Source organism: Anabrus simplex, chromosome 2 (assembly GCF_040414725.1).
Source record: "Anabrus simplex isolate iqAnaSimp1 chromosome 2, ASM4041472v1, whole genome shotgun sequence".
NCBI classification, from domain to species: Eukaryota; Metazoa; Arthropoda; class Insecta; order Orthoptera; family Tettigoniidae; genus Anabrus; species Anabrus simplex.
The window spans coordinates 237,546,171-237,571,638 of record NC_090266.1 but is presented as its reverse complement, the minus strand read 5'-3'; the positions used below and the strand labels follow the sequence as shown (position 1 = coordinate 237,571,638).

At 43.3% G+C, this 25,468-nt stretch overlaps 1 protein-coding gene across 1 annotated transcript in view; it reads left to right on the top strand.

The window, feature by feature from the left end:
• Positions 1–7,637: 7,637 nt before the first annotated feature.
• Positions 7,638–25,468, top strand: part of LOC136864020 (venom carboxylesterase-6) — a 137,602-nt gene continuing 119,771 nt past the window's right edge. The window contains exon 1 of the mRNA XM_067140521.2: positions 7,638–7,877. Coding sequence (XP_066996622.2) covers positions 7,686–7,877 — 192 coding nt within the window. The 5' untranslated portion in view covers positions 7,638–7,685. The remainder of the gene's footprint in view (positions 7,878–25,468) is intronic.

The window sequence follows — 25,468 nt, the reverse complement described above, 5'->3', positions numbered from 1 at the left end:
TGCTACTCAGTTAAGAAGACGTTCCGCGAGTTACAAGTAGCTTATCACCACGCAGTGTCTTCGTTCAAGGTTACTACAGCCGGAAGATGCGTGTACAATTTCAGCCAACATATGCATTCTGCACCTCGCTCTGAATGACTGCGCCGATACAGCTTCAAAGACTGTGGAACAAAAAAATGTAACCTATAGCCTACAGTTTGGTTTAGTGTGCATGCCTCTCACCCGGCAGTCTCGGGTTCGATTCTCTTTGGGATTAAAAATATGTTTTACAGCCGAGTGCCCTCCCCTCCTGACGCAAGAGTTTAAATCGCAAGAATCCGTTTTACGGCCGATTACCCTTCCTGACGCGGAAAGACCAGGATTTACCTAGTTACCCTTCCTGATACAACAACTCTAGGATTTATATTTTTAGACTGCACTTGGCTAGAAATAGCCACACGAAATTATTATATAGAAAGAGAATTACCGGCTCCTACAGTTTGGTTTAGTGTGCTTGCCTCTCACCCGGCAGTCTCGGGTTCGATTGTCTTTGGGATTAAAAATATGTTTTACAGCCGAGTGCCCTCTCCTCCTGACGCAAGAGTTTAAATCGCAAGAATCTGTTTCACGGCCAGTTACCCTTCCTAACGCTAAAAGACCAGGATTTAGCCAGTTACCCTTCCTGATGTAACAAGACTAGGATTTTTTTAGTCTGCACTTAGCTAGAAATAGCCACACGAAATTATTATATAGAAAGAGAATTGCAGGGCGGATGACAGCTGACGCGAGAGTGCGGCACGGTGCTCTATAGTTTAAAGATGCCGGATGACAGCTGACGCAAGAGGGCAGCACGGTGTTCTGTGGTTTAAAGATGGTGGATGACAGCGCATAGATTTGTTTCCAAACAAGAGAATGTAGAATTTGCCGCCGCCACATTTCAAAGGTATCTAGCTAAAGAGGGAAGCACTGTGCTCTCTTGATTAAAGATGGCGGATGATAGCTAACAGAACTTTTCAAATTGCCCGCTACTACGTGCTTAAGGTAGTAGCCATAAAGAGGGCAGCACGGTGTTCTGTAGATTAAAGATGGCGGATGACAGCTGATGAAATTGCCCGCATGATAGCAGCACGGTGCTCTGTTGATTAAAGATGGCGGATGACAGCTGTCAAAAAAAACACATGGCTTTGTTTCCAAACAAGAGCACGTGGAATTTGCCGCCACCACATTTCAAAGGTATGTAGCTAAAGAGGGCAGCACTGTGCTCTGTTGATTAAAGATGGCGGATGACGGCTGTCAAAAAGCGCGTGAGTTTGTTTCCAAACAAGAGCATGTAGAATTTGCCGCCACCACATAGAGGGCAGCACGGTGCTCAAAGATGACTGCTGTCACGTAGAATTGTCTACTACCACAGGTATCTAGCTAAAGAGGGCAGCACGATGCTCAAAGATGGCTGCTGTCAAAAAGCATTTTTCAAATTATCCGCCACCACATTTCAAAGGTAAGTAGCTAAAGAGGGCAGCACTGTGCTCTATAGATTAAAGATGGCGGATGACAGCTGCACGTCGAAGGTAAGTAGCTAAAGAGGGCAGCACTGTGCTCTATAGATTAAAGATGGCGGATGGCAGCTGCACGTGGATTTGTTTATCTCACGCTAGTGTGGTTAAGTTGGTAGCACTAAGGTTTAGGCCCGCCAAGATGGCAACACTGCCGATGCCAGGTGACGAATTTACATCTACTACGATAAAGAGGGCAGCACATTGCTCTGTGGTTTAAAGATGGCGGATGACAGCTGTCAAAAAAGCACGTGGCTGTCAAAAAGCACGTGGCTTTGTTTACCACACGCTAGTTATGTTAAGTTGGTACTACTGAGGTTTAGGCCCGTCAAGATGGCAGTACTGAGGTTAGCGATGCGTTGTTGTCTGTCAAAAAGCACGTGCCTTTGTTTATCTCGCGCTAGTTAGGTTAAGTTGGCACTACTAAGGTTTAGGCCCGTCAAGATGGCAGTACTGAGGTTAGCGATGCGTTGTTGTCGATGACAGCTGTCAAAAAGCACGTGGCTTTGTTTACAAATTCAAATTTCCCGCGGGTGGTGGAGGAGGCCTCTGGGAGGCCTCTGGCTGTGGTGGTGGTGGTGGAGGAGGCATCTGGGAGGCCTCTGGCTGTGGTGGTGGTGGAGGTGGCCTCTGGGAGCCCGGTGGCGGTGGCGGCGCCCGAACCATCCAATTATACTACCTGCAAGCATGTAACCATACATGCATTGTGTCGTACAGGTGCTGTATGTCATTATGTGGGATGTAGTTCCGCGTCTGCTGCACTTGGTCAAATGCTTAATGTGAACTGTAACACATCCATTAATTGAGGGACAGCTCCGAGCCAGACGTCTTGCAGCTTTCATACCACTAACTCTGAATTACTGTCATTTTCGGCTTCTATTTCATCAAGTTAGAGCTCACTGGAAAGCGGAGTGGAGATCTGGATGACGCTGCATCTGTCGTCCCATAATGTTCCATACCTGCTCAATGGGCGGAAGGTCTTAATGATCTCGCAGGCCAAGGTAACCGGTCACCACTCTAGAGTGCGTTGGGTGACAGCAGTGGTATAAGAACGAGCGTTATCCTACTGGAAAACACCTCCTTGAATCCTGCGTATGAATGGAAGCACAATCGGTACAATCGCCATTCTGACGTTCAATTCGCTGTCAAGTTTCTCGGAATATCGACGACAGAGCTCCTGCTATCAAAGAAAATCGCTTCCCAGACCCTAACTCTTGGTATAGGTACAGTGTGACGAAGCTTCAAACAGCTTGACTCCAAGTGCTCACCTGGCCCCTTCTTATCAACCTACGGCCATCACTTGCACCAAGACAGAAACGGCTGTCATCTAAGAACAAAACAGATCTCCACTCCGCTCTCCAATGAGCTCTAACATGATACAAATGAAGTCGCAAATGACAGTGATTCGGAGTTAGTGGTATGAAAGCTGCAGGACGTCTGGCTCGGAGCTCTCCCTCAATTAATGGATTGGTTACAGTTCGCTGTCTCACGTTGGTGCCAACTGAAGGTCGAATGGATGCTGCAGTTGCAGTACGATCCGCCACATCCAAACGGCGAATACGGCGATCTTTCATCTCCGTAGTTGCCCGTGTGTGGCCGGACCCAGGTCTTCTTGAGACGTTCCCTTCCCATGACCATTTTTGTTAACACCGAAGCACTGCGGATACATTCCTGCCAAGTCTTTCTGTAATACGGTATCGTGGAAAGAACATCCACCTTCTTGTATCCCTATTACACGGTCCCGTTCAAACTCAGTAAGCTGCTGCTACCGCCTTCTTCGTCTCCTTAAAGGCATGTTTGACTCACACCTACCTCTCAACGTCAGCGTTTTATACGTAACAATAATAGCGATAAGTGTCCTCTGGAGAAGCCTGTGCAGGTCTTTCGAGTTGATGCCGTATTGGCGACCTGCTCATCTGTGAGATGAACTACAATGCTGAAGAAGGCTCAAACAGACTCCGAGCTATAGGAAACAAATGATGAAAGTTAAAGTTCCAGACCCGGACGGGAATCGAATCCGGTAATCCTGCGACGTAAGGTCAGCTCGATGACCATTTAGCCATAGAGTCGGACTTTGGTTTAATGATTGATTGTCCTTTAGTCCATAGCGCTGCTCCGAATGCTCTCCGTAATGATGCCTATTAGGTTTTTGTAGTCCCTTCCGAGCTTAAATATCGAGTGATGTTGAGTTTTAACGAAAGTGTTGTGGGGGTGAAGGTTGAAGAAGTACTTACGAGGTGCTAAGCTGTCAGCTTATTGATTCCAACAAACGTTGTTTCTGGTGTTGTCTTCTGGTTGTAACTTGTAGGCTGCCGTAGCGGAGCGAAGTTTATAACCCTCTCGTGTGCAAAAGTCTTCTTATGACGTTCCTAATGTGTGTCTTATTCAATGCATCCTTTGGTACTTTTTTAAGTATGCATGCGAAATAGTTAGGCCCACTCCTCATTTCTGACTGACGTGAGGTGTGTTATAAATTCTACTATAGCCTAATTCCAAACGATGATAGTGGAAACATTGTGGTGGCTTCTTGAACTTTTGTCGTTCTACAAGTGTCGCACATTCTAAGTAATTGAAGTTTAATACGTTCACATATCGTACAATAGGCGAGCAAAAGTATGTTTATAGTATATGTGTTATTCCCGATGGTACGGTACTACTATTTAGTTTATCGTGCGTCCAATGTATTACAATGAAGGTGCTCAAATACGTCAGCCTCGTGTCGGCAGATTTACTGGGACGTAAAATAACTGCTGCGGGGCTAAATTCGGGCACCTCGGCGTCTCCGAAAACCATAAAAGTAGTTAGTGGTACGTAAAGCCAATATCATTATTATTATTATTTCCCACGGAAAATGAGCCTGTAATTTATTTTAGAAAATATGATCGTATATTGTAAGGTTTCAAGAACTGAAAACTGAGCTCGATAGCTGCAGTCACTTAAGTGCGGCCAGTATCCAGTATTCGGGAGATAGTGGGTTCGAACCACACTGTCGGCAGCCCTGAAGATGGTTTCCCGTGGTTTCCCATTTTTTGCTATTTGTTTTACGTCGCACCGACACAGATATGTCTTATGGCGACGATGGGACAGGAAAGGCCTAGGAATGGGAAGGAAGCGTCCGTGGCCTTAGTTAATGTACAGCATTTGCCTGGTGTGAAAATGGGAAACCACGGAAAGCCATCTTCAGGGCTGCCGACTGTGGGGTTCGAACCCACTATCCCCCGAATACTGGATACTGGCCACACTTAAGCGACTGCAGCTATCGAGCTCGGTATTTCCCATCTTTACACCAGGCAAGTGCTGGGGCTGTACCTTAATTAAGGCCACGGCCGCTTCCGTCCCACTCCTAGCCCTTTCCTATCCCATCGTCGCCACAAGACCTATCTGTGTCGGTGCGACGTAAAACAACTTGTAAAAACAAAAGTCCGGTGGTATTTGAAGGTGTTCAAATACGTCAGTCTCGTGTCGGTAGATTTACTGGCACATAAAGGAACTCGTACGAGATTAAATTCTTGCATCTCAGCGTCTCCGGAAACGGTAAGAGTAGTTAGTGGGACATAAAGGAAATAATATTCAAATGAACGGGGCGGGTGTACCTCCGATATAATAATAATAATAATAATAATAATAATAATAATAATAATAATAATAATAATAATAATAATAATAATAATACGCCATTTCGGAAATAACCTCAACAGTTACTTAAAATTCAACGTCGTATTTATTTTCCGTGTGTTGAGTTATGTGTTAGCAGTCTCCGCCTGTTTTGGGTTTATTTATAAGGGAATATATCACAGCCCATGTTGAAAAGTAAGTCTGCTGACGCCATTTTACCATTTAGTGGGCTGCGAACATAATGTATTACGCCCCTACCATGCGTGGCGTTTAAGGGTGGCGAATGTGTTTCCGTTTAATTTGCACAGACCTGTAAATATACTGTGGTTATATGTTACATGAAGTTAAAATGTATTTTGTCAACTAATACAAAATGAAATGTTTTAATCATTCCTCTATTCTTGTTCTTCCATAGGCTTATACATTTTCTGACTAGATTTGAATGCCCTGCGAAATACTAAACATTTTAAAAATGTGTTTTGAATGGAGTAAATTAAGTTGCTGTATGATATTTGTAGAAGTCCAAGCTGAGATTCAGAACAACGCCGCACCAGAGCTGAGATATGGAGAGAAGGTGGGAAGCAGTCGATTCTTTTCTGAATGTTGCTTTACGTCGCACTGTCAGAGATGAGCCTTATGGCGACGATGGGATAGAAAAGGGCTAGGAGTGGGAAGGAAGCAGCCGTGACCTTAATTAATGTACAGTCCCAGTATTTGCCTAGCGTAAAAATGGGAAACCACGGAAAATCAATTTCAAGGCTGCGACAGTGTGGTTCGAACCCACTATCCCTCGAATGCAATGTCACAGCTGCGCGGCCCTAAGCGCACAGCCAATTCGCTCGGTGGAAGCAGTAGTAGATACTGTAAGATCCGGTCGACCGAATCCTTCAGAAGCGTCGAAGTTCTATGATATTTCACGGACTACGCTACTTGGACAATGGACTGGGCCCTGTGCCTCCTATACCAAGGAAAAGAATACACGCGAAAGTCTTGTCGCGCTGAAGGCTAGAGAGTGACTTTTTCCCCACAAAGGAAGGAAGCAAATTAAACCCCATCCGAGAACAGAAACGTGCGTTGTGACATAGTGATTTCGTGTGTGAAAAGTGTTCGTAAGCAATATTTTTATTTAAGACAGTCCTCTAAAACGACCTATTGTCACATGTTACACAAAGATTACAGAGAAACGGGAGAATTTGACCCTCATTGAGTCGACATATTTATCTTTACTCTTCATTTGTGTGCATGGCTCTTCTCTGACCAATGAGAGAGAGTATAAGCCGGTACTGGACGGTTCTGAGGGTTGTACAGATTTCCTTACCTGAAATTATTTATGGCCACTACTTACTAATAATCGTGAGTGTACATGGCACCTAGGGAAAATAATTCTGCCCACAGTAACGCAGAGTAGGCCCTACCACCGCAGAACTTTCTTTCTTTCTTTCTTTCTTTCTTTTTTTTCTTTCTTAATCCGTTTACCCTCCAGGATTGGTTTTTCCCTCGGACTCAGCGAGGGATGCCACCACTACCGCCTCAAGGGCAGTGTCCTGGAGCGTTGAGACATTGGGTCGGGTGATACAGCTGGGAGGGAGACCCAGTACCTCACACAGGCGGGATTTAGCTGGAGGAGAAGTGGGAAACCACGGAAAACCACTTCGAGAATGGCTAAGGTGGGAATCGAATCCCTCTCCCCCGACTACTCAGTTGACCTCCCGCGGTTGAGATGACCCCGTTCCAGCCCTTGTACCACTTTTGAAATTTCGTGGCAGAGCAAAGAATCGAACCCGGTCCTCCGGGGATGGCAGCTAATCACACTAACCACTACACCACAGAGGCGGACGCACTGTAGATGTACTCTCCAATCACTATTCACAGCTACTAACACTCCTGCAGCTGATGTAGAGTGATCACAGCAAAGTACTGTAATGGGATATTCTGTAGTGAACTGACCCCATCCGAGAACAGAAACGTGCGTTGTGGAATAGTGAGTTCGTGTGTGAAAAGTGTTCGTAAGCAACAATTTTATTGCAAGACAGTCCTCTAAACTGACGTATTGTCACCTGTTACACAGGATTACTGGCCCCGAGGTCTAGGGTTAGCGAGTCTAGCCCTTACCAGTAGTGCATTCGATTCCCGGCCAGATTAAGGTTCAGTTTATTTGAATCTGTGCATTTGTTCGAGGTCCACTCAGCCTACGCGAGAACAATTGCGGAGCTATCTGATGGAGAGAAAGCGGGCCCAATCTAGGAAGCCGAGAATAATGACCAAGAGGATTCCCCGTGCTGACCACGTGTCACCTCATAATCTGCAAGCCTTTGGGCCGAATAACGAACGCTTGGTAGACCAAGGACTATCAGGGCTGTAGCACCATGGTAGCGCCTCTCCTACACCTGTGCTGGGAACGAAGGCGATTTATAATGATTGGCCTCTTAGAGTCACGCCCCTCAGGATCTCCGCCAGTCTGCTATCTCCCACATATAAGAAAGAATTCGGTCTGTCGCGATCAGTGTTACGGCAGCAGTACACAAGGCAGGAGGCAAGATGCTCTTTACTCTCATTTGCAGTGCGCTTTGTCTCTTTATTGGTGGAGTTGCTTCTTCTCAAGGGCCAACGGCTCATGTCGAACATGGGGCAGTCAGAGGTACATACATGAAATCGGTCGGAGGGAGGACCTATTCAGCATTTCGAGGTATTCCGTATGCCCGGCCTCCTGTCGGCAAACATCGCTTTAAGGTAAGTGTATTTATATTATGCAAAGAAGTTGACATCCTGATCACAGTAATGGAACCTTCACTTTTACGTGAAATCCGAACCAGGTACTTGGCTTTTCGTAACAAAAATCTTACGTGCGTTGGCCGGGATTCGAACTAGTGGCTTTACGTCGCACCGACACAGATAGGTCTTATGGCGACGATGGGATAGGAAAGGTGTAGGAGTTGGAAGGAAGTGGCCGTGGCCTTGATTAAGGTACAGCCCCAGCATTTGCCTGGTGTGAAAATAGGAAACCACGGAAAACCATCTTCAGGGCTGCCGAACTTATCAATTCTGTTTTTTATTTCGTCCTAATGTACAAAAGTAGTGATGCCTCGTAGACAGTATTTCACGTTCATTCTCAGGTCACGCGTTCACTGTGAAAAATTTATTACAAACAACTCACAATCCTGACCCTAGTCTTACATGACCGCTTGGCTCGGGTTCGGTACTTGTTCTACCACTAATTTAAGACTGATTTAAGGGTCTCGAATATGTTCGCAAGAGTGGAAATAGAAGAGCATTTAAAAGCCACTCTCAGCCATCCTAGCATTTTTCTTCTCCCGGAACAGTAGGGAACACTGACGGAGAGACGCGCATCATACAAACCACAGGCACTTCATTTATTTTAATTTTTTATGTACCTAACGTTTCTTCAACCACTGCATAAACGTAGGAATGTTGAAAATTCTTCATACAATTTTATTTATCTTGTCAGTAAATCTACTGATGCAGGTTTCCCGTGTTTATGCACTCTTAAGTAATATTGTATTTTGTAGATCTTCGATCCAGAAGTCATGAGTCTGGAGTACTACCACTACATTTCTTTTTCTATTTGCTTTACGTCGCACCGACACAGATAGGTCTTATGGCAACGGTGGGGTAGGAAAGGTCTAAGAAGAGGAAGGAAGCCGCTGTTGCCTTAATTAAGGTAAAGCCACAGCATTTGTTTGGTGTGAAAATAGGAAACCACGGAAAACCATCTTCAGGGCTGCCGACAGTGGGGATCGAACTCACTATCTCCCGGATGCAAGCTCACAACTGCGCGCCCTAACTACACGGCCAGCTCGGCCGGTACCACTACATTACACCGCTGATTCAATGGATTACGAATACACATTTCAGTACATATAGCTCCTTAGCTGAACGGTCAGTGTAGCAGCCTTTAGTTCAGAGAGTCGCGGGTTCGATTTCCGGTCCGATCGAGGATTTTCAGCCACGTTTGGTTAATTCCTCTGGTTCGGAGGCTGGGGCTTGGTGTGTGTGTTCGTCTCAATGCACACATATTGAAGGGCGTGATTGCCGCGTGACATTGCCACTGGATGCTCACCAAGGCGGCCGTAGTTCGAATCCTTGCCAACGCACGTAAGATTTTTGTAACGAAAAGCCAAGTAGCTGGTTCGGATTTCACGTAAAAGTGAAGGTTCCATTACTGTGATCAGGATGTGAACTGTCACGTGAAACTACAAGCTTGCCTCCTTTATCATACACACACAACACATCCACTACTAACAGCCGCAAAGACACGAAATATTGTATACATCCCTTCTCCACATGGGGTTGACATCAGAGATTGCATCCGGCCGTAAACAGTGCCAAATCTATAGGCCTATGTAGTGTTGACTCCAAGAAATTGAGAAAAGGTCCGGAGGAAGAAATTATAGATCCCACAATCACTCAGGTATCAGACTGGATTCTCACGCATGCGAACATAGGGCTGTTGACAATAAAGCTTCATCCACCCACTTACATGAAGCAATAACGAGAACAAGAACAACAGTCTTAATGAACTCATATCATTCTCCACGCCAATAATGTAGACTATTATCATGATATAAATAGTTGTTCTTCCAATCAATCAATCAATCAATCAATCAATCAATCAATCAATCAATCAATCAATCAATCAATCAATCAATCAATCAATCAATCAATCAATCAATCAATCAATCAATCAATCAATCAATCAATCAATCAATCAATCAATCAATCAATCAATCAATCAATCGTCAGTAAAAGTGTACCTGAACGTTTAACTACTTCTTTCGGCGCAACTCGGAGCAGTTGAGTAAACTGGAAGCAGTAATGAACGAAACCAAGAGGTGGTTTCCTGCCCGTCTGTCAAACTAAGTTTCCCAAGCTTCAAAGAAGAAAGCGACATTGATGACAGTTCTCAGGGTCCATGTAATAATAATAATAATAATAATAATAATAATAATAATAATAATAATAATAATGACCGGCTCCGTGGCTAAATGGTTATCGTGCTGGCCTTTTGTCACAGGGGTCCCGGGTTCGGTTCCCGGCAGGTTCGGTAATTTTAACCATTATTGGGTAATTTCTCTGGCATGGGGGATGGGTGTATGTGTCGTCTTCATCATCATTTTATCCTCATCATGACGCGCAGGTCGCCTACGGGAGTCAAATCAAAAGAGCTGCACCTGGCGAGCCGAACATGTCCTCGGACACTCCCGGCACTAAAAGTTATACGTCATTTCATTTCATTTTTCAATATTATTATTATTATTATTATTATTATTATTATTATTATTATTATTATTATTATTATATTAATACTACCGAGGGCGTTCGCCATGCGGTTAGCGTCGCGTAGCTGTAAACTGGAATTCAGGTCAGGGTGGGTTCGAATTCCAACGTCAGCAGCCCTGAAGATCGTTTTCCATAGTTTCCTACTATCATACAAGGCAAATGTTGGGCCTTTAATTCATACGGCCACGGCCGCTGACCTTTCCCATCCTTGTGTCGCCGGAAACCTTCTATGAGTTAGTGCGACGTTAAACTACTACTACTACTACTACTACTACTACTACTACTACTACTACTACCACCACCAATAATAATAATAATAATAATAATAATAATAATAATAATAATAATAATAATAATAATAATAATAATAATAATTACTTCAGCTTTTCTCAGACATTTCTGAGGTCGGTAGGGCCTCGCTGTTAGTGTTTTAAAGTCGCACTAACAAACAAAGGTTTTCGGGGTTCTATAGATAAGGAAAGGTTAGGCCTGGGGAGTAAACAGCCGCGGCCTCGATTAAGCTCCTGCCGTAACATTTGCCAGGAGTGAAAATTGTAAACCACTTGAAACCATTATCAGGGTTGCGGGTGGTGGTTTTCGAATCTATGACCTTCCAAATGCAAGCTTACGGCTGCACGATCTGTATCACTTAGCCAACTACCGTGAATCGAACCCTGGCTGTCTTGAAGGAAACCCGACAGCTAAGCTGCAACTACTACTACTACTACTACTACTACTACTACTACTACAATGTCCGGCAACATGGTCTAGGATTTAACACATTAGCTTCCCGTACAGCAGGTCCGTATTCGATTACCGAGGCTGACATAAATGTAAGACTATTTCAAGTATCTCTCTCCTTGCTTGAAGTAATTTTCCATTGTTCTCCTCTCCTGAGAACGCCCTTCCCCCACGGAAGTTAATTGCGAATGCATACATCATTATACAAGGAATCAGAAAAAATCACACGCACTACATACAGAAGGAAGGTGATCAAGATAACCCAAGCCACTTACATGAAGCAATAATCATCATCGTAACAATAATAATAACGAGGAGTTTGTATCTAACCACAGGTGAGGTGACAGTTCGAATCTCATCGTCGATCATTCTCGAAATACATGGCTTTTCGTGATTTCCCTCCTACATCTCCAGGTAAGTTATTAGAGCTGCAGTAGTACAATCCCGTCTTTTACAATCATTTGCCTAGGCAATTATAACTTCACTCACTGGAGCAGGTACCACCAACGAAAGTTGTTACACAACATACTCAGGTACAAGTGGCTAATGACCGCCATAGGTCTAACGTTTAAAATGAATCAACAATAATAACAGTAACAACAGTGCTGCAAGCCTTACATTTTGTAGTACTTTATACCATTATATTAGCAGCCATCGAACCTTTAGTTTTCAATGGAATCCGAATGGGAAAGTGAAGCCATATATACTTTAACCGGAATCTGATCGACTCGTTGGGTGAATGGTCAGCGTACTGGCCTTCGGTTCAGAGGGTCCCGGGTTCGATTCCCGGCCGGGTCGGGGATTTTGATCTTCATTGTTTAATTCCATTGGCACGGGGGCTGGGTGTTTGTGCTGTCCCCAACATCCCTGTAACTCTTACACCACACATAACACTATCCTCCACCACAGTAACACGCAGTCACCTTCACATGGCAGATACCGCCTACCCTCATCGGAGGGTCTGCCCTACAAGGGCTGCACTCGGCTAGAAATAGCCACACGAACTTATTATTATTAGCGGAATCTGAACAATGAAGTTATTCTGGATATGTATTTATTAAATGGCTATTGTTGACCAAAAGGAACAACTACTGACGGGTATAGGACTACACATACAATTTGAAATAATAAAGCTGGAGCTGTACCTTATTATTAAGGCCACGGCCGCTTCCTTCCCTCTCCCATCGTCGCCATAATACCTATCTGTTTCTGTGCGACGTAAAGCCAATTGTAAAAAAGAGAAAAAATAAATAAAATAATATTTCGTTTTCTGGAAGTTTTAAAAGGAATTATGTAATTATAGCTTTCCGCGTAGCATAGTTAATGAGTAGCCTCTGGTAAATGGTAATTTGAACCAGTTCTTTCGCTCAGTCCTTGAACAGAAGTTACGTTATCAAAGTTTTCGCTTGAACTCTCATACTTCATGCTTCGAATCTCCCCTAGGCCTGAAATCTTTACGTTTGATCTTGACCCAGTCCGGTGGAATTTGGACGTACTCAAATAGGCCTACGCCAATCTTGTGTCGATAGACTTACCGGCGAGAAAGAAAACTCCTACAGGACAAAATACTGCCACCTCGACGTCTCTAAAAAACCGTAAAAGTAGCCAGTGGGACGTAACGCCATTATTATTATTATTATTATTATTATTATTATTATTATTATTATTATTATTATTATTATTATTATTATTATTATTATTATTATTATTTGTTTTACAGGGGCTGTCTGGCCGAGGCGGTAAAGGCGTGCTCGGTTCACCCGGGAGGACGTGGGTTCGAATCCCCGTCAGGAAGTCGTAAAATTTAAGAAACGAGATTTCCACTTCCGGAGGTGCACATGGCCCTGAGGTTCACTCAGCCTACTCCAAAAATGAGTACCAGGTTAATTCCTGGGGGCAAAGGCGGCCGGGCGTAGAGCTAACCACTCTATCCCATCACGTGCCGAGGTTAACAATGGCTGGAAGCCTTTACCTTCCACTCCTCCAAGGTCTTTCATGGCCTGTACGGAGGTGACTTTGCTATGCTATTTGTTTTACGTCCCACCGACACAGATAGGCCTTATGGCGACGATGGTTTAGCTAGTGGTTTAAAGTCGCACTAACACATCAAAGGTTTCCGGTGACGTGAAGATAGGAAAGAGGTAGGACTGGGAAGGTACGGCAGTGGCCTTACATAAGGTATAGCTCCAGCATTTGCCTGGTGTAAAAACGAGAAACCACGGAAAACCATATTCAGAGCTGCCAACGGTGAGAATCGTACCCACCATCTCCCGAATGCAAGCTGACAGCTACGCGATGTTAACTGCTTGTCCAATTCGCTCGGTATATAGCTGAGTCTGCCATTCTTTTAGTTGTTTAACCTTCTCTGAATTGGTAAATATAGCTTCAGTCCCTGGCTGGGTAGAAGATGTTAACTCTTCTGACTTGATGCTGGGGTGTTGGAGGGCTGATGGAGAAGGTGGCGTAACTGAAACTTTATCGGGAGTCTTACTACTTGGAACTCAGAACAGTGGCTAATGACGATACATTACTCAGATAGGGGCTACATCTGGAGAGGTACCTTGAGGTCTCGGACTTGTGTTAGGTCTTTTTTTTTTTTTTTTTTTTTTTTTTTGCTAGTTGCTTTACGTCGCACCGACACAGATAGGTCTTATGGCGACGATGGGATAGGAAAGGCCTAGGAGTTGGAAGGAAGCGGCCGTGGCCTTTATTAAGGTACTGCCTGGTGTACCTCACATTTGCCTGGTGTGAAAATGGGAAACCACGGAAAACCATTTTCAGCGCTGCCGACAGTGGGATTCGAACCCAATATCTCCCGGATGCAAGCTCACAGCCGCGTGCCCCTGACTGCACAGCCAAATCGCCCGGTGTGTGTTAGGTCTACTGAAGAAGAAGATGGTCGACAAACATGGTTCATAATGAGCTAGATCTAGAGGACAGGCAGAGGCACTAATGCTAATGCATGACATTTAAGGAGCCCTAACTCTGGAGAACGAGTTCGGGGCCTCCGCAGCTGAGCTACTACTTCTACCATACAATAAGTTAAAAATTAATTATCTCCTCAATCGTCTTAGAAAATTGATGTTTAGCTTAACATTTATCAAAACTTATCCTCTAGCACGTGATACACATCAAGTAATCCTCGACTGTTTCTTTTCGACGTTTTTGGGTAAAAATGTCCTCTAACGTTAAAAAAGTCTCGGATGATAATTTAAATGACTTTTAGAGTAAAACAATAGGTTGGGGTGAAAACAAACCTTAAACTAAAAATTCAATATCTCCTCAACCGATTGAGTTAGAAAACGGACTTTTAACTTAAAATTGATCAAGAATTATCCTCGTCCGCCTCTGTTGTGTAGTTCGACTCTCGGCTCTGCCACGAATTTTGAAAAGTGGTACGGTGCCTGGAACGGGGTCCACTCAGCCTCGGGAGGTCAACTGAGTAGAGGGGTTTCCATTCGCACCGCAGCCATCATCGAAGTGGTTTTCCGTGGTTACCCACTTCTCCTCCAGGAAACTGCCGGTATGGTACCTAACTGAGGCAAGGGTCGCTCCTTTCCTCTTCCTTGTCTAGCAACTTCCAATCTTCCCATTCCCCTACAAGGCCCCTGTGAGCCCGCATGGGTGAGGTACTTGTCCTACTTCCCAGTTGTATCCCAGGATCCAAAATCTCAAACTCCAGGAAACAATTCCTTCTGATTGTATTAGACATGTTTGAGAAATTAGTGACTGGTTCGATAGAAGGCAGATCGGGTTTATGAAATGTTATTCCGCTGAAGCTCAACTTGTAGGATTGCAGCAGGATATAGCTGATATCTGGGATTCAGGGGATCAAATGGACTGTATCGCGACTGACCTATCTAAGGCAAATTTTAAGGTAGATCATGGGAGACCACTGGCAAAAATGAGGGCTATTGGACTAGACAAAAGAGTTACTGAATGGATGGCTATATTTCTAGAAAATAGAACTCAGAGAATTAGAGTAGGTGTCACTTTATCTGATCCTGTAACCATTAAGATGGGAAATCCTTAAGGCAGTATTATTGGACCTTTATGTTTTCTTATTTATGTAAATGATATGAGTAAAGAACTCGAATCAGAGATAAGGCTTTTTGTGGATGATATTATTATGTATAGAGCAATAAATACTAAGTTACAAGATTGCGAACAACTGCTAAACGACCTCGGCAATGTTGTGAGATGGACAGCAGACAACTGTATGATGATAAACGGGGAAAAAGTCAGGCTGTGTGTTTCACTAATAGGAAAAGTCCTCTCAGTTATAATTACTGCGTTGATGGGGTAAAAGGTCCTTTTAGGGATCACTGTACATACCTAGGTGTTAATATAAGGAAAGTACTTGTTTGGGGTATTCACATAATGGGATTGTAAATAAAGGGTACGGATCTCTGCACATATTTATGAGGATATTTAGGGGTTATAGTAAGGATGTAAAGGGGAGAGCATATAAGTCTCTAGTAAGACCCCAACTAGAGTATGGTTTCATCAGGATTACTTGATACGAGAACGGAAAAATTCCAGTTGCATGTCTATTTCTTTGCAAGACATTTAAGAAAATGCTAGGAAATCAAAAGATAGGGAATCTGCCACTTGGTCGACTTCCCTAAATTCAAATCAATGTTGATTCATTGGCTGATTGATTGAGGACACGGCGCTTGAGCTGGTAGATGTGGGATCCATCGCTGACTCCGAGGGTAAAACCAACCCTGGACGGTAGGCTAATAATTGAGAAAGACCGAGCGAGTTGGCCGTGCGGTTAGGGACGCGCAACTGTGAGCTCGCATCCGGGAGATAGTGGGTTCGAATCCCACTGTCGGCAGCCCTGAAGATGGTTTTCCGTGGTTTCCCATTTTCACACCAGGCAAATGCTGGGGCTGTACCTTAATTAAGGCTACGGCCGCTTCCTTCCAATTCCTAGGCCTTTCCTCTCGAATCGTCGCCGTAAGACATATCTATGTCGGTGCGACTTAAAGCAAACAGAAAAAAAATTGAGAAAAAAAAGAAGTATCCACTAACAGGTTATATACCGGGTGAGTCCGCTGTGCCTTACTTTCTTTGTTGTTAGGCAACCCAACGAACGTCACTGGTGTGATGGTTGATTCTCCCTTGCCGTATACCAAGCTACAGTCACCTTTAAAGCACATGTCTGCGTCATCACAAGAAGCCTCCGTGGCTCAGGCGGCAGCGCGCCGGCCTCTCACAGCTGGGTACCGTGGTTCAAATCCCGGTCACTCCATGTGAGATTTGTGCTGGACAAAGCGGGTACTCCAGTTTTCCCTGTCATCTTTCACTCCAGCAACACTCTCCATTAACATTCCATCTATCAGTCATTTTTCATTGCCCCAGAGGAGTGCGACAGGCTTCGGCAGCCGGCACATTTCCTATCCTCGCCGCTAGATGGGGCTTCATTCATTCCATCCCTGATCCGGTCAAATGACTGGAAACAGGCTGTGGATTTTCACTGCGTCATCACAGCAACATCTTTGCAAAAACCTGCATGCGACAGGTGTTTATACAATGCATCAAACTGTCATACAATTATGTAAAATGTACGTGCCAATTATAAGTTTTACATTGGATATGACATTAACACTGAAAGCGATGGCAGACTGATATAAAGCGTGTGTGACTTTGTGAAGCGGGAAGTAGTTTTTCACCAAGTGCGCTTTCTGATAAGCTCGAGGCAACAGTCAACGTTGTGTAATGGATTAAGTACGGAGATGGTATACCACGTCTGTGTTTGGGTGGTCGTTTCGAAACTCACTGTAACCAAATAGTTCGTATCATGAGCTTCAAGGATTAACCACAAGGTCAATCGTGCGGCAATGCCTTGCAAAGAAATAAAGACATGCAACATCGGACCATCCTGATGTGTCCCAGGGTGGACGGCGTGGAACACTTTGTTCCTTGACCTACCGTTGCCTCATGCCATGGATTGTGGCTTAATATTACTCCTCAGTGCAGTGGCGTGCGGTGAACACATTCGTTACCCCAGCTGCAAAAATGTTTTTGTTTACATATAAGCAATCGTAGCCCCTCTACACTCTCTGAAGTCAACATTACCATTTTATAAGGTTGCATTTTTCGTGGAAAGGTCTACCTGAGAAAGGTCTTTCAATATTTTCAATATCCGGGAGATAGTGGGTTCGAGCCCCACTGTCGGCAACCCTGAAGATGTTTTTCCGTGGTTTCCCATTTTCACACCAGACAAATGCTGGGGCTGTACCTTAATTAAGTCCACGGCCGATTCCTTCCCACTCCTAGGCCTTCCCTATCCCATCGTCGCCATAAGACCTGTCCGAGTCCGTGCGACATAAAGCAAGTTGTAAAAAAAAAAATTCAATCCCACACTCCCACAAATTTCCAAATTGATATTCACGGTAGTGACGAGACTATCATAACTTAATCTATAGCAGATTATAAACAATGTACTTACAGTTTCACGCGGTGACGCTTCGTGATAGTACAGTCATGGTTTTCACAAGAACACACTGGGACTAACTGTTTGTTTTTAATTTAAAAAGCCTAACATAAACCGAATCAGCAAAATTTAACTCCTATTTTACCATCGCCGAAGTTTTATATTTTCACTCGCTTACTGAGTGTACGTGCATCAATGACTAAGCAAAGCAATTTGTTAAAATTTGTTAAAAATGAAGCCATGTTTTCCAGTGTTGACTTAGTTAAATGTAGCAAAGGCTTTTCAGTCTGTCAAACACACAGCAAATACAATGTAAATTAAAACACTTATTTTTAAGTGATTTGATAGAATCTGAGGATGTTCTTGTAGAACGAAACATGTCATTCTTTGTATGTTTAGAGTGTTTTAATTTACATTGTATTTGCTGTGTGTTTGACAGACTGAAAAGCCTTCGTTACATTTAAGCAAAGCAAAGCCATCTCCGTACAGGCCATGAAGGCCCTTGGAGTTGTGGAAGGTAAAGGCTTCCGCTATTTGTAACCTCGGCATTTGATGGGGTAGAGTGGTTAGTTCTACGCCCAGGCGCCTTTGCCCCCAGGAATTAACCTGGCACTAATTTTTGGTGTAGGCTGAATGAACCTCAGGGCCATGTGCACCTCGTTTCTTAAATTTTACGACTTCCTGACGGGGACTCGAACCCACGTCCATCCGGGCGAACCGAGCCCGCCTTTACCGCCTCGGCCAGGCAGCCCCTGCATCAACGACTAACTAGGAAAAATATTCGTCACGACGTATAACACACGTTATATTAACGAAGAATGCAACGGAAGTCGTGAAACCTTCACCTATAATCTAAGAGAAACACTAGGGGGCAACGCGTCCGCCTGTCACCCGGCGGCCCTGGGTTCGATTCCCGGCCGGGTCAGGGACTTTTAATTGTAAATGATTAATATCCCTGCACTGGGGCCTGGGTGTTTATGTCGTCCTTAATGTTCCTTTCCTCACATTCAACACTCTACACTTCCGCAACTCATCTTACACGCAGATTCATTTCATATGGTGAAAGTAGTGGCAAAAGATCTACAGGGGTCGACGCCACGGATAAATATAATTTAAAAAAAGAGGAACACTACAAAAATTCACTATATACCACCATTACAGGCAACCAAATACAACATTATTTTACTTCGCTCTTAGCTCTGTGTTCATGCTGGGCAACTTAAATATTTTTCTTCTACCGAGCTCGATAGCTGCAGTCGCTTATGTGCGGGCAGTATCCAGTAATCGGGAGATAGTGGGTTCGAGCCCCACTGTCGACAGCCCTGAAGATGGTTTTCCGTGGTTTCCCATTTTCACACCAGGCAAATGCCGGGGCTGAACCTTAATTAAGGCCACGGCCGCTTCCTTCCAATTCCTAGGCCTTTCCTCTCCCATCGTCGCCGTAAGACCTATCCGTGTCGGTGCGACGCAAAAAAAAAAAAAAAAAAAAAAAAAAAAAAAAAAAAATCTGCGGCTATCGGAAGACATACTCTACATGTGCCATCAATGAATTACTCGAAAGAACTTTACACATGCAGATATCCAAAAATAAAATAAATTCTTATATATTACAATTGATTTCATAAACTGGCTCTATTTTTTTTTTTAGCAAGACGATGTGCAAGTGGTTATACTGTTAACATTTTGATATTATTCTTGTAGTCTCTAGTGTGTAGCGCTGAACACTTTGCGTGTCAAGTATTAAAACTAACGTGCTTTACCTAAGCTAGCTGCCTTGTCGCCGTAAAGTGCTATGGGGGAGGGCCCACAGCTCCGCCCCTCTCCCAGGGCACAGCAGCTTCAAGTGCATGCGTCAACCAAGCGACTTAAATTTCGCTGGGGTAGCTCTCTTTCGCGCCGGCAAGGAAACCCAGCTCGCTGGAGAGTGCTGAACTGCGGTAGTGCGAGGGGATTGTCGAGACAGCTATATTTGGCTTGGCTTAGATGTTCGCAGTTTTTTAAACTTTATGAAAAGCATTCTTAGGAATAATAAGAACATGTTAATACAAAGTTATTTACCCCAGCGCTGCAGGGGTAGATGGAGTTCATTGCACGTCACTGCCTCACGGATGGGATAACCCAAAGGTACTGAACACGAATTGTTTGCCAATATAAAGTAGTAGATTAGATGCACTCATCAGCGCACTGGATACAGTAACATCCACTGACCACAGACTGCGCAATCGGTTAGCGCAGCTAGAATAGGCACGGACAAATATGCCCAGTTATGAGGTTAACTAGAACATGAAATTAACGCTAAAATAAGGGTGTACTGATAGGAAATATGAGTGAATTAGAGAAGCGGAAGTATATGGATATCCGGTACGCTTTCTGGGAAACGCCTGGGAAGTGTTGCCATAGTGCCATGAACTAAGCACAGATGTGCTGACGTATGTGCCGCATGTAGGTAGATTCGAATTGCACGAGCGCTGAATATTTTTCTTCACGTTTAAGATTTGAGGATCAAATACAAGGCCATACGTGCCACATTCGACCAATAGCATGCATCTTTAATGTGTACTGGCCTAACACTTGGCGTAGCCTAGCAGTGCGCAAGACAGAAAACGCAGGAAGCACAGAGACTGTACCACGAAATATTTCCACACAGACGACAACCAATCGCAACAGTACGAAAATAAGTAAATAACTAGTCCGCGTCTCTGGTGTACTGGTTAGTGTGATTAGCTGCAACCCCCGGAAGCACGGGTTCGATTCTCGGCTCTGCCACGAAATTTGAAAAGTGGTACGAGGTCTGGAACGCGGTCCACTCAGCCTCGGGAGGTCAACTGAGTAGAGGGGTGATCGATTCCCACCTCAGCCATTCTTGAAGTGTTTTTCCGTGGTTTCCCACTTCTTCAGGCAAGTGCCGTGATGGTAACTAACTCAAGGCCACGGCCGCTTCCTTCCCTATTCCTTGTGTATCCCTTCCGATCTTTCCATCCCCCCTTCCCCACAAGGCTCCTGTTCAGCATAGCAGGTGAGGTCACTTGGGCGAGGTACTGATCCTCCCCCAATTGTATCCCCGATTCAAAGTCTCACGCTCCAGGTCGCTTCCCTTGAGGTGATAGAGGTGGGATATCTCGCTGAGCCCGAATGAAAACCAACCCTGGAGGGTAAACGTTTTTTTTTTTGCTAGTTGCTTTACGTCTCACTGACACAGATAGGTCTTATGGCTACGATGGGACAGGAAAGGCCTAGGAATGGGAAGGAAGTGGCCGTGGCCTTGATTAAGGTACAGCCCCAGCATTTTCCTGGTATGAAAATGGGAAACCAAGGAGGTAAACTGTTTAAATAAATAAATAAATAAATAAATAAATAAATAAATAAATAAATAAATAAATAACCCAAGACGCGAGGGTATTAGGATATATTGGCTTTGTGGATTAAGTACGAAATGCGAATAAAATTATCAGGCTCAAGTGGGATTAGAATCCACCTACCAAGTGCAGTTGTATTAGCATCATCCCACTGTACCTATGGCACCACGGCGACTTCAACCAGTATTTTGCGGGAAAGCGTACTAAATGGACAACTACTGCTTATTCACAAATGCACACACGTTTTCTATCAATATGCCTTCACTTAGGCTTATAGCATTCATTTCAAACCCTACTGAAAGCTTATGATAGGCACGTACTTATTACATAACCGTATGACAGTTTGATGCGTTATGTAAATACCTGTCGCATACAGGATTTTATTTGCAAAAGATGGTAGTGTAGTAGGTGATTAAAGGTGACTGCTGCTTGGTGTACGGCAAAGGAGAATCTACCATCATGCCCCCAGTGACGTTCGCTGGGATGCTTAACAAGGGAAAAAGTCAGGTTCAGCGGACTCATCCGGTATATCGTCATCCCTGGGTGTTTTGTTTCAATCTTTCAGGGCAAAAATAACCTCGAACGTTAAAATGAAGTCGTGGATGATAATTTTAATGACCTTTAGAGTAAAAAATAGGTTGAGGGTGAACAAATCCCTTAACTTAAATATCCATTATCTCCTCAACCGATCGTCGAAGAACTGATTATTAGCTTAAAATCACTTCTAATGGTTAAAAGGTAATTACATCACTCCACCATGGACTGAGGTTGGGAAGGGCGTCCCGTTAGGTAGATGTGGCCGGGAGAGGACTCATTCAAGCTCATACAATTATGAAAAAAGTACCAGTATTCGGGAGATAGTAGGTTCGAACCCCACTGTCGGCAGCCCTGAAAATGGTTTTCCGTGGTTTCCCATTTTCACACCAGGCAAATGCTGGGGCTGTACCTTAATTAAGGCCACGGCCGCTTCCTTCCCACTCCTAGCCCTTTCCTGTCCCATCGTCGCCATAAGACCTATCTGTGTCGGTGCGACGTAAAGGAACTAGCAAAAAAAAAAAAAAAAGAAGAAGTACCCAGGGTGAAGGTAAGCGGAACGGGTGACGTCATGCCATTGCCTCAGAGTATCAGAAGTAGTTCTCCGCGGTCACCATCTCGCGCAAGTAGTTCTCCGCGGCCACCACCTTGCGCATCAGCCCTTGTGACAGGATCCGCCATTTTACCCTTCTGACTATTCTTTTATTTCACCGTACACTGTAGCATGCGAACGAGCGTGGAATAGTTTAAGGGCATATTATCATAAATATTGATAACCTCTGTATAAGTGACTGAACTGATTATTGTCGCAACATAGTAGAACAATAGCAGAACGGTATTCATAACTAAGAAATCATGATCACGTAAGGAATGACACACATTGAGCGAATCTCTTAAGAGTTGGCTTAGATGGTGAACCATGCGATGAGATGAATCTGATTCCATCATTCGAAACGAAGAGAGATATCCAACACATCTGGTGGAAGAGGTAAGTGGAAACGTTGCTTTTTCTTGCGAATGTAAAGTTGCTGACGATGGTTGGAAGAACTATGGTGACTAAAATAAGATTTTAATCCTATAGTTACGGAAATGAGGGTGAAACGTGAATGTTACACCGCAATGTATCAGTATCTCTGTTTAAGCCAGAGCAGATCTGATGGTAATCACAATAGTTACGCAAACTCTTCTTCTTCCTGCCATATTCCATTTCTTAAGGATTGCCACTTGACATTGGTTTGGACAAGTTTTACAGCCGGATTCCATTCCTTACGATAACCCTATATGGAGGGATGTATTCACTATCGCTTTTATCTCTGGTGGCTGGCAATGTGATGTGTTGTGTGTGGTTGAAGAAAAGTATATTAAGACGAACAAGAACACCTGGTACCAAACCTGAGAAATTAACCATACACAGTTAAAATCCTCAGGATGGGAACCGAACGCAGTATGCTGACCATTCTGACAAGAAGTCAGACGTTTAATAGTTACGTCAATTAACATAGCCAAAAATTTTTTTTTGCTATTTTGTTTTACGTCGCACCGACACAGATATGTTTTATGGCGACGATGGGATAGAAAAGGCCTAGGAAGTGGAAGGAAGCGACCGTGGCCTTAATTAAGGTACAGCCCCGGCATTTGCCTGGTGTGAAAATGGGAAACCACGGAAACATAGCCAAATTTACAAGTGTAGATTCTTCTGCTATCGTATCCAAGCTGACCCACTATTCGGAATTGGAAGAAATTGAAGTTTAAATTCTGATTCCCTTGATAATGCGCTGATGTTTAGGAACTGAATAAAAAACTTCGTGTGGTTGGTACGAATTTGGATGATATTCAACTTATCAAGCAATAAAGATAGAATGTAGTAATTGTTTACATATTTTGAAACCAGTTTCGTTGATTATTGAAGAAATATAAAAAATATAAGGACAGCGAGTTACAGTATCAAACGCGTAGTCGATTTGTTCCATGTAATGAGTCATAAACATCAACAGTAACATAGCCTTCTCTTCTATGTTTCTGAAAAGATTATTGTAGTTTAATACTAAGAAAACTTTTCTCTCTCTCGCATGATAATATTTAATCTAGAATGATAAAACTAATGTTATGGCTCAGATCATCAAAACAGTCAACGTTCATAATTTTAACAAAATCTCTCGGCTTCTTCAGAATTAGCGGGTCACTCTGATGAAAACTAGATAATTACAGTCTAGAGTCGAGAAAATAATGTGCATTTTATATGATTTTTGACGTTAGACTAACTGTAAAAAGTAATATACAGCACAAACTCTGTTATCTAATTTGACTTTTTCGTTTATCATTTCACTTTGTAAAGAAAGGAATAGAATTAAGCAATTTACTAGATATATATTTACTAGATATTGTAATAGGAGTTGAATCATGGCTGAGAAATGATATAATGGATGCAGAAATTTTCTCACGGAACTGGAGAGTGTATCGTAGAGATAGGATAGGAATGGCGGGAGGGGGAGTATTGATTCTGGTGAAAGAAGAATTTTTAAGCTACGAAAAAGTTAAAAATGAGAAACATGAAATTCTAGGTGTAACGCTCATTTCTAAAGATAAAAGGCAACTTGATATATTTGGAGTGTACAGACCAGGAAAGGATAGCGCTGACACGGATTCAGAATTATTTGATAAGATAATCAGCTATGTGGGAAACGACAGAGGAAGGAATGTGATTGTAGCGGGAGATCTGAATTTACCAAATGTCATTTGGGAAGGTAATGCGAACGGCAGGAAGCATGACCAACAAATGGCAAATAAGCTAATATGGGAAGGACAGCTGATTCAGAAAGTGATGGAACCAACTAGAGGGAAAATATCCTGGATGTGGTGCTGGTAAAACCAGACGAGCTCTATAGAGAAACCGAAATAATAGATGGTATTAGTGATCATGAAGCTGTTTTTGTCGTAGTTAAAAATAAATGTGTTAGAAAGGAAGGTCTTAAAAGTAGGACTATTAGGCAGTACCATATGGCTGATAAAGCGGGCATAGGGCAGTTTTAAAAAATAACTATGATCGGTGGAAAACGGTAAATAAAAATTTAAACAGACCGTGGGATGGGTTTAAAGCAATTGTTGAGGAATGTGAAAACAGGTTTGTACCTTTGAAGGTGGTAAGAAATGGTAAAGACCCACCTTATTATAATAAAGAAAGAGACTAAGAAGGAGGTGCAGATTGGCAAGAAATAGCGTTAGAAATGGTTGTGGAAGTAAGGAGAAATTAAAATAACTTACTAGGAAATTGAATCTAGCAAAGAAGGCAGCTTAGGATAACATGATGGCAAGAATAATTGGCAGTCATACAAATTTTAGTGATAAATGGAAGGGTATGTGTAGATATATTAAGGCAGAAACAGGTTCCAAGAAGGACATTCTACGAATAATTAATGAACAAAGGGAGTGTGTATGTGACGATCTTCAAAAGGCAGAAGTATTCGGTCAGCAGTATGTAAAGATTGTTGGTTACAAGGATAATGTCCATATAGAGGAGGAGACTAATGCTAAAGATGTATTGCAATTTACATATGATAACAATGACATTTACAATAAGATACAAAATTTGAAAACTAGAAAAGCGGCTGGAATTGATAAGATTTCTGGGGATATACTAAAGACCATGGGTTGGGATATAGTACCATATCTGAAGTACTTATTTGATTATTGTTTGCTTAAGGGAGCTATACTGCACCCGTCCACCTCCCGAGTCCCAGACTAGCATTTATCTCAGGGGTGTCGGTTCATTATTTAAGTCATCAAATATAAATATAGCGGCATCAATGAACACAGGAATGAACGGAGCAATTTAAAATTAAAAATGGGGAAGGCTCGATTGTAAACTTGAATTTAAGGACTCCATGATAGGACTAGGAAGTGACTGTTAACTTTAAAAAGGGCATCATCTAACTACAATAAAATATTATGAG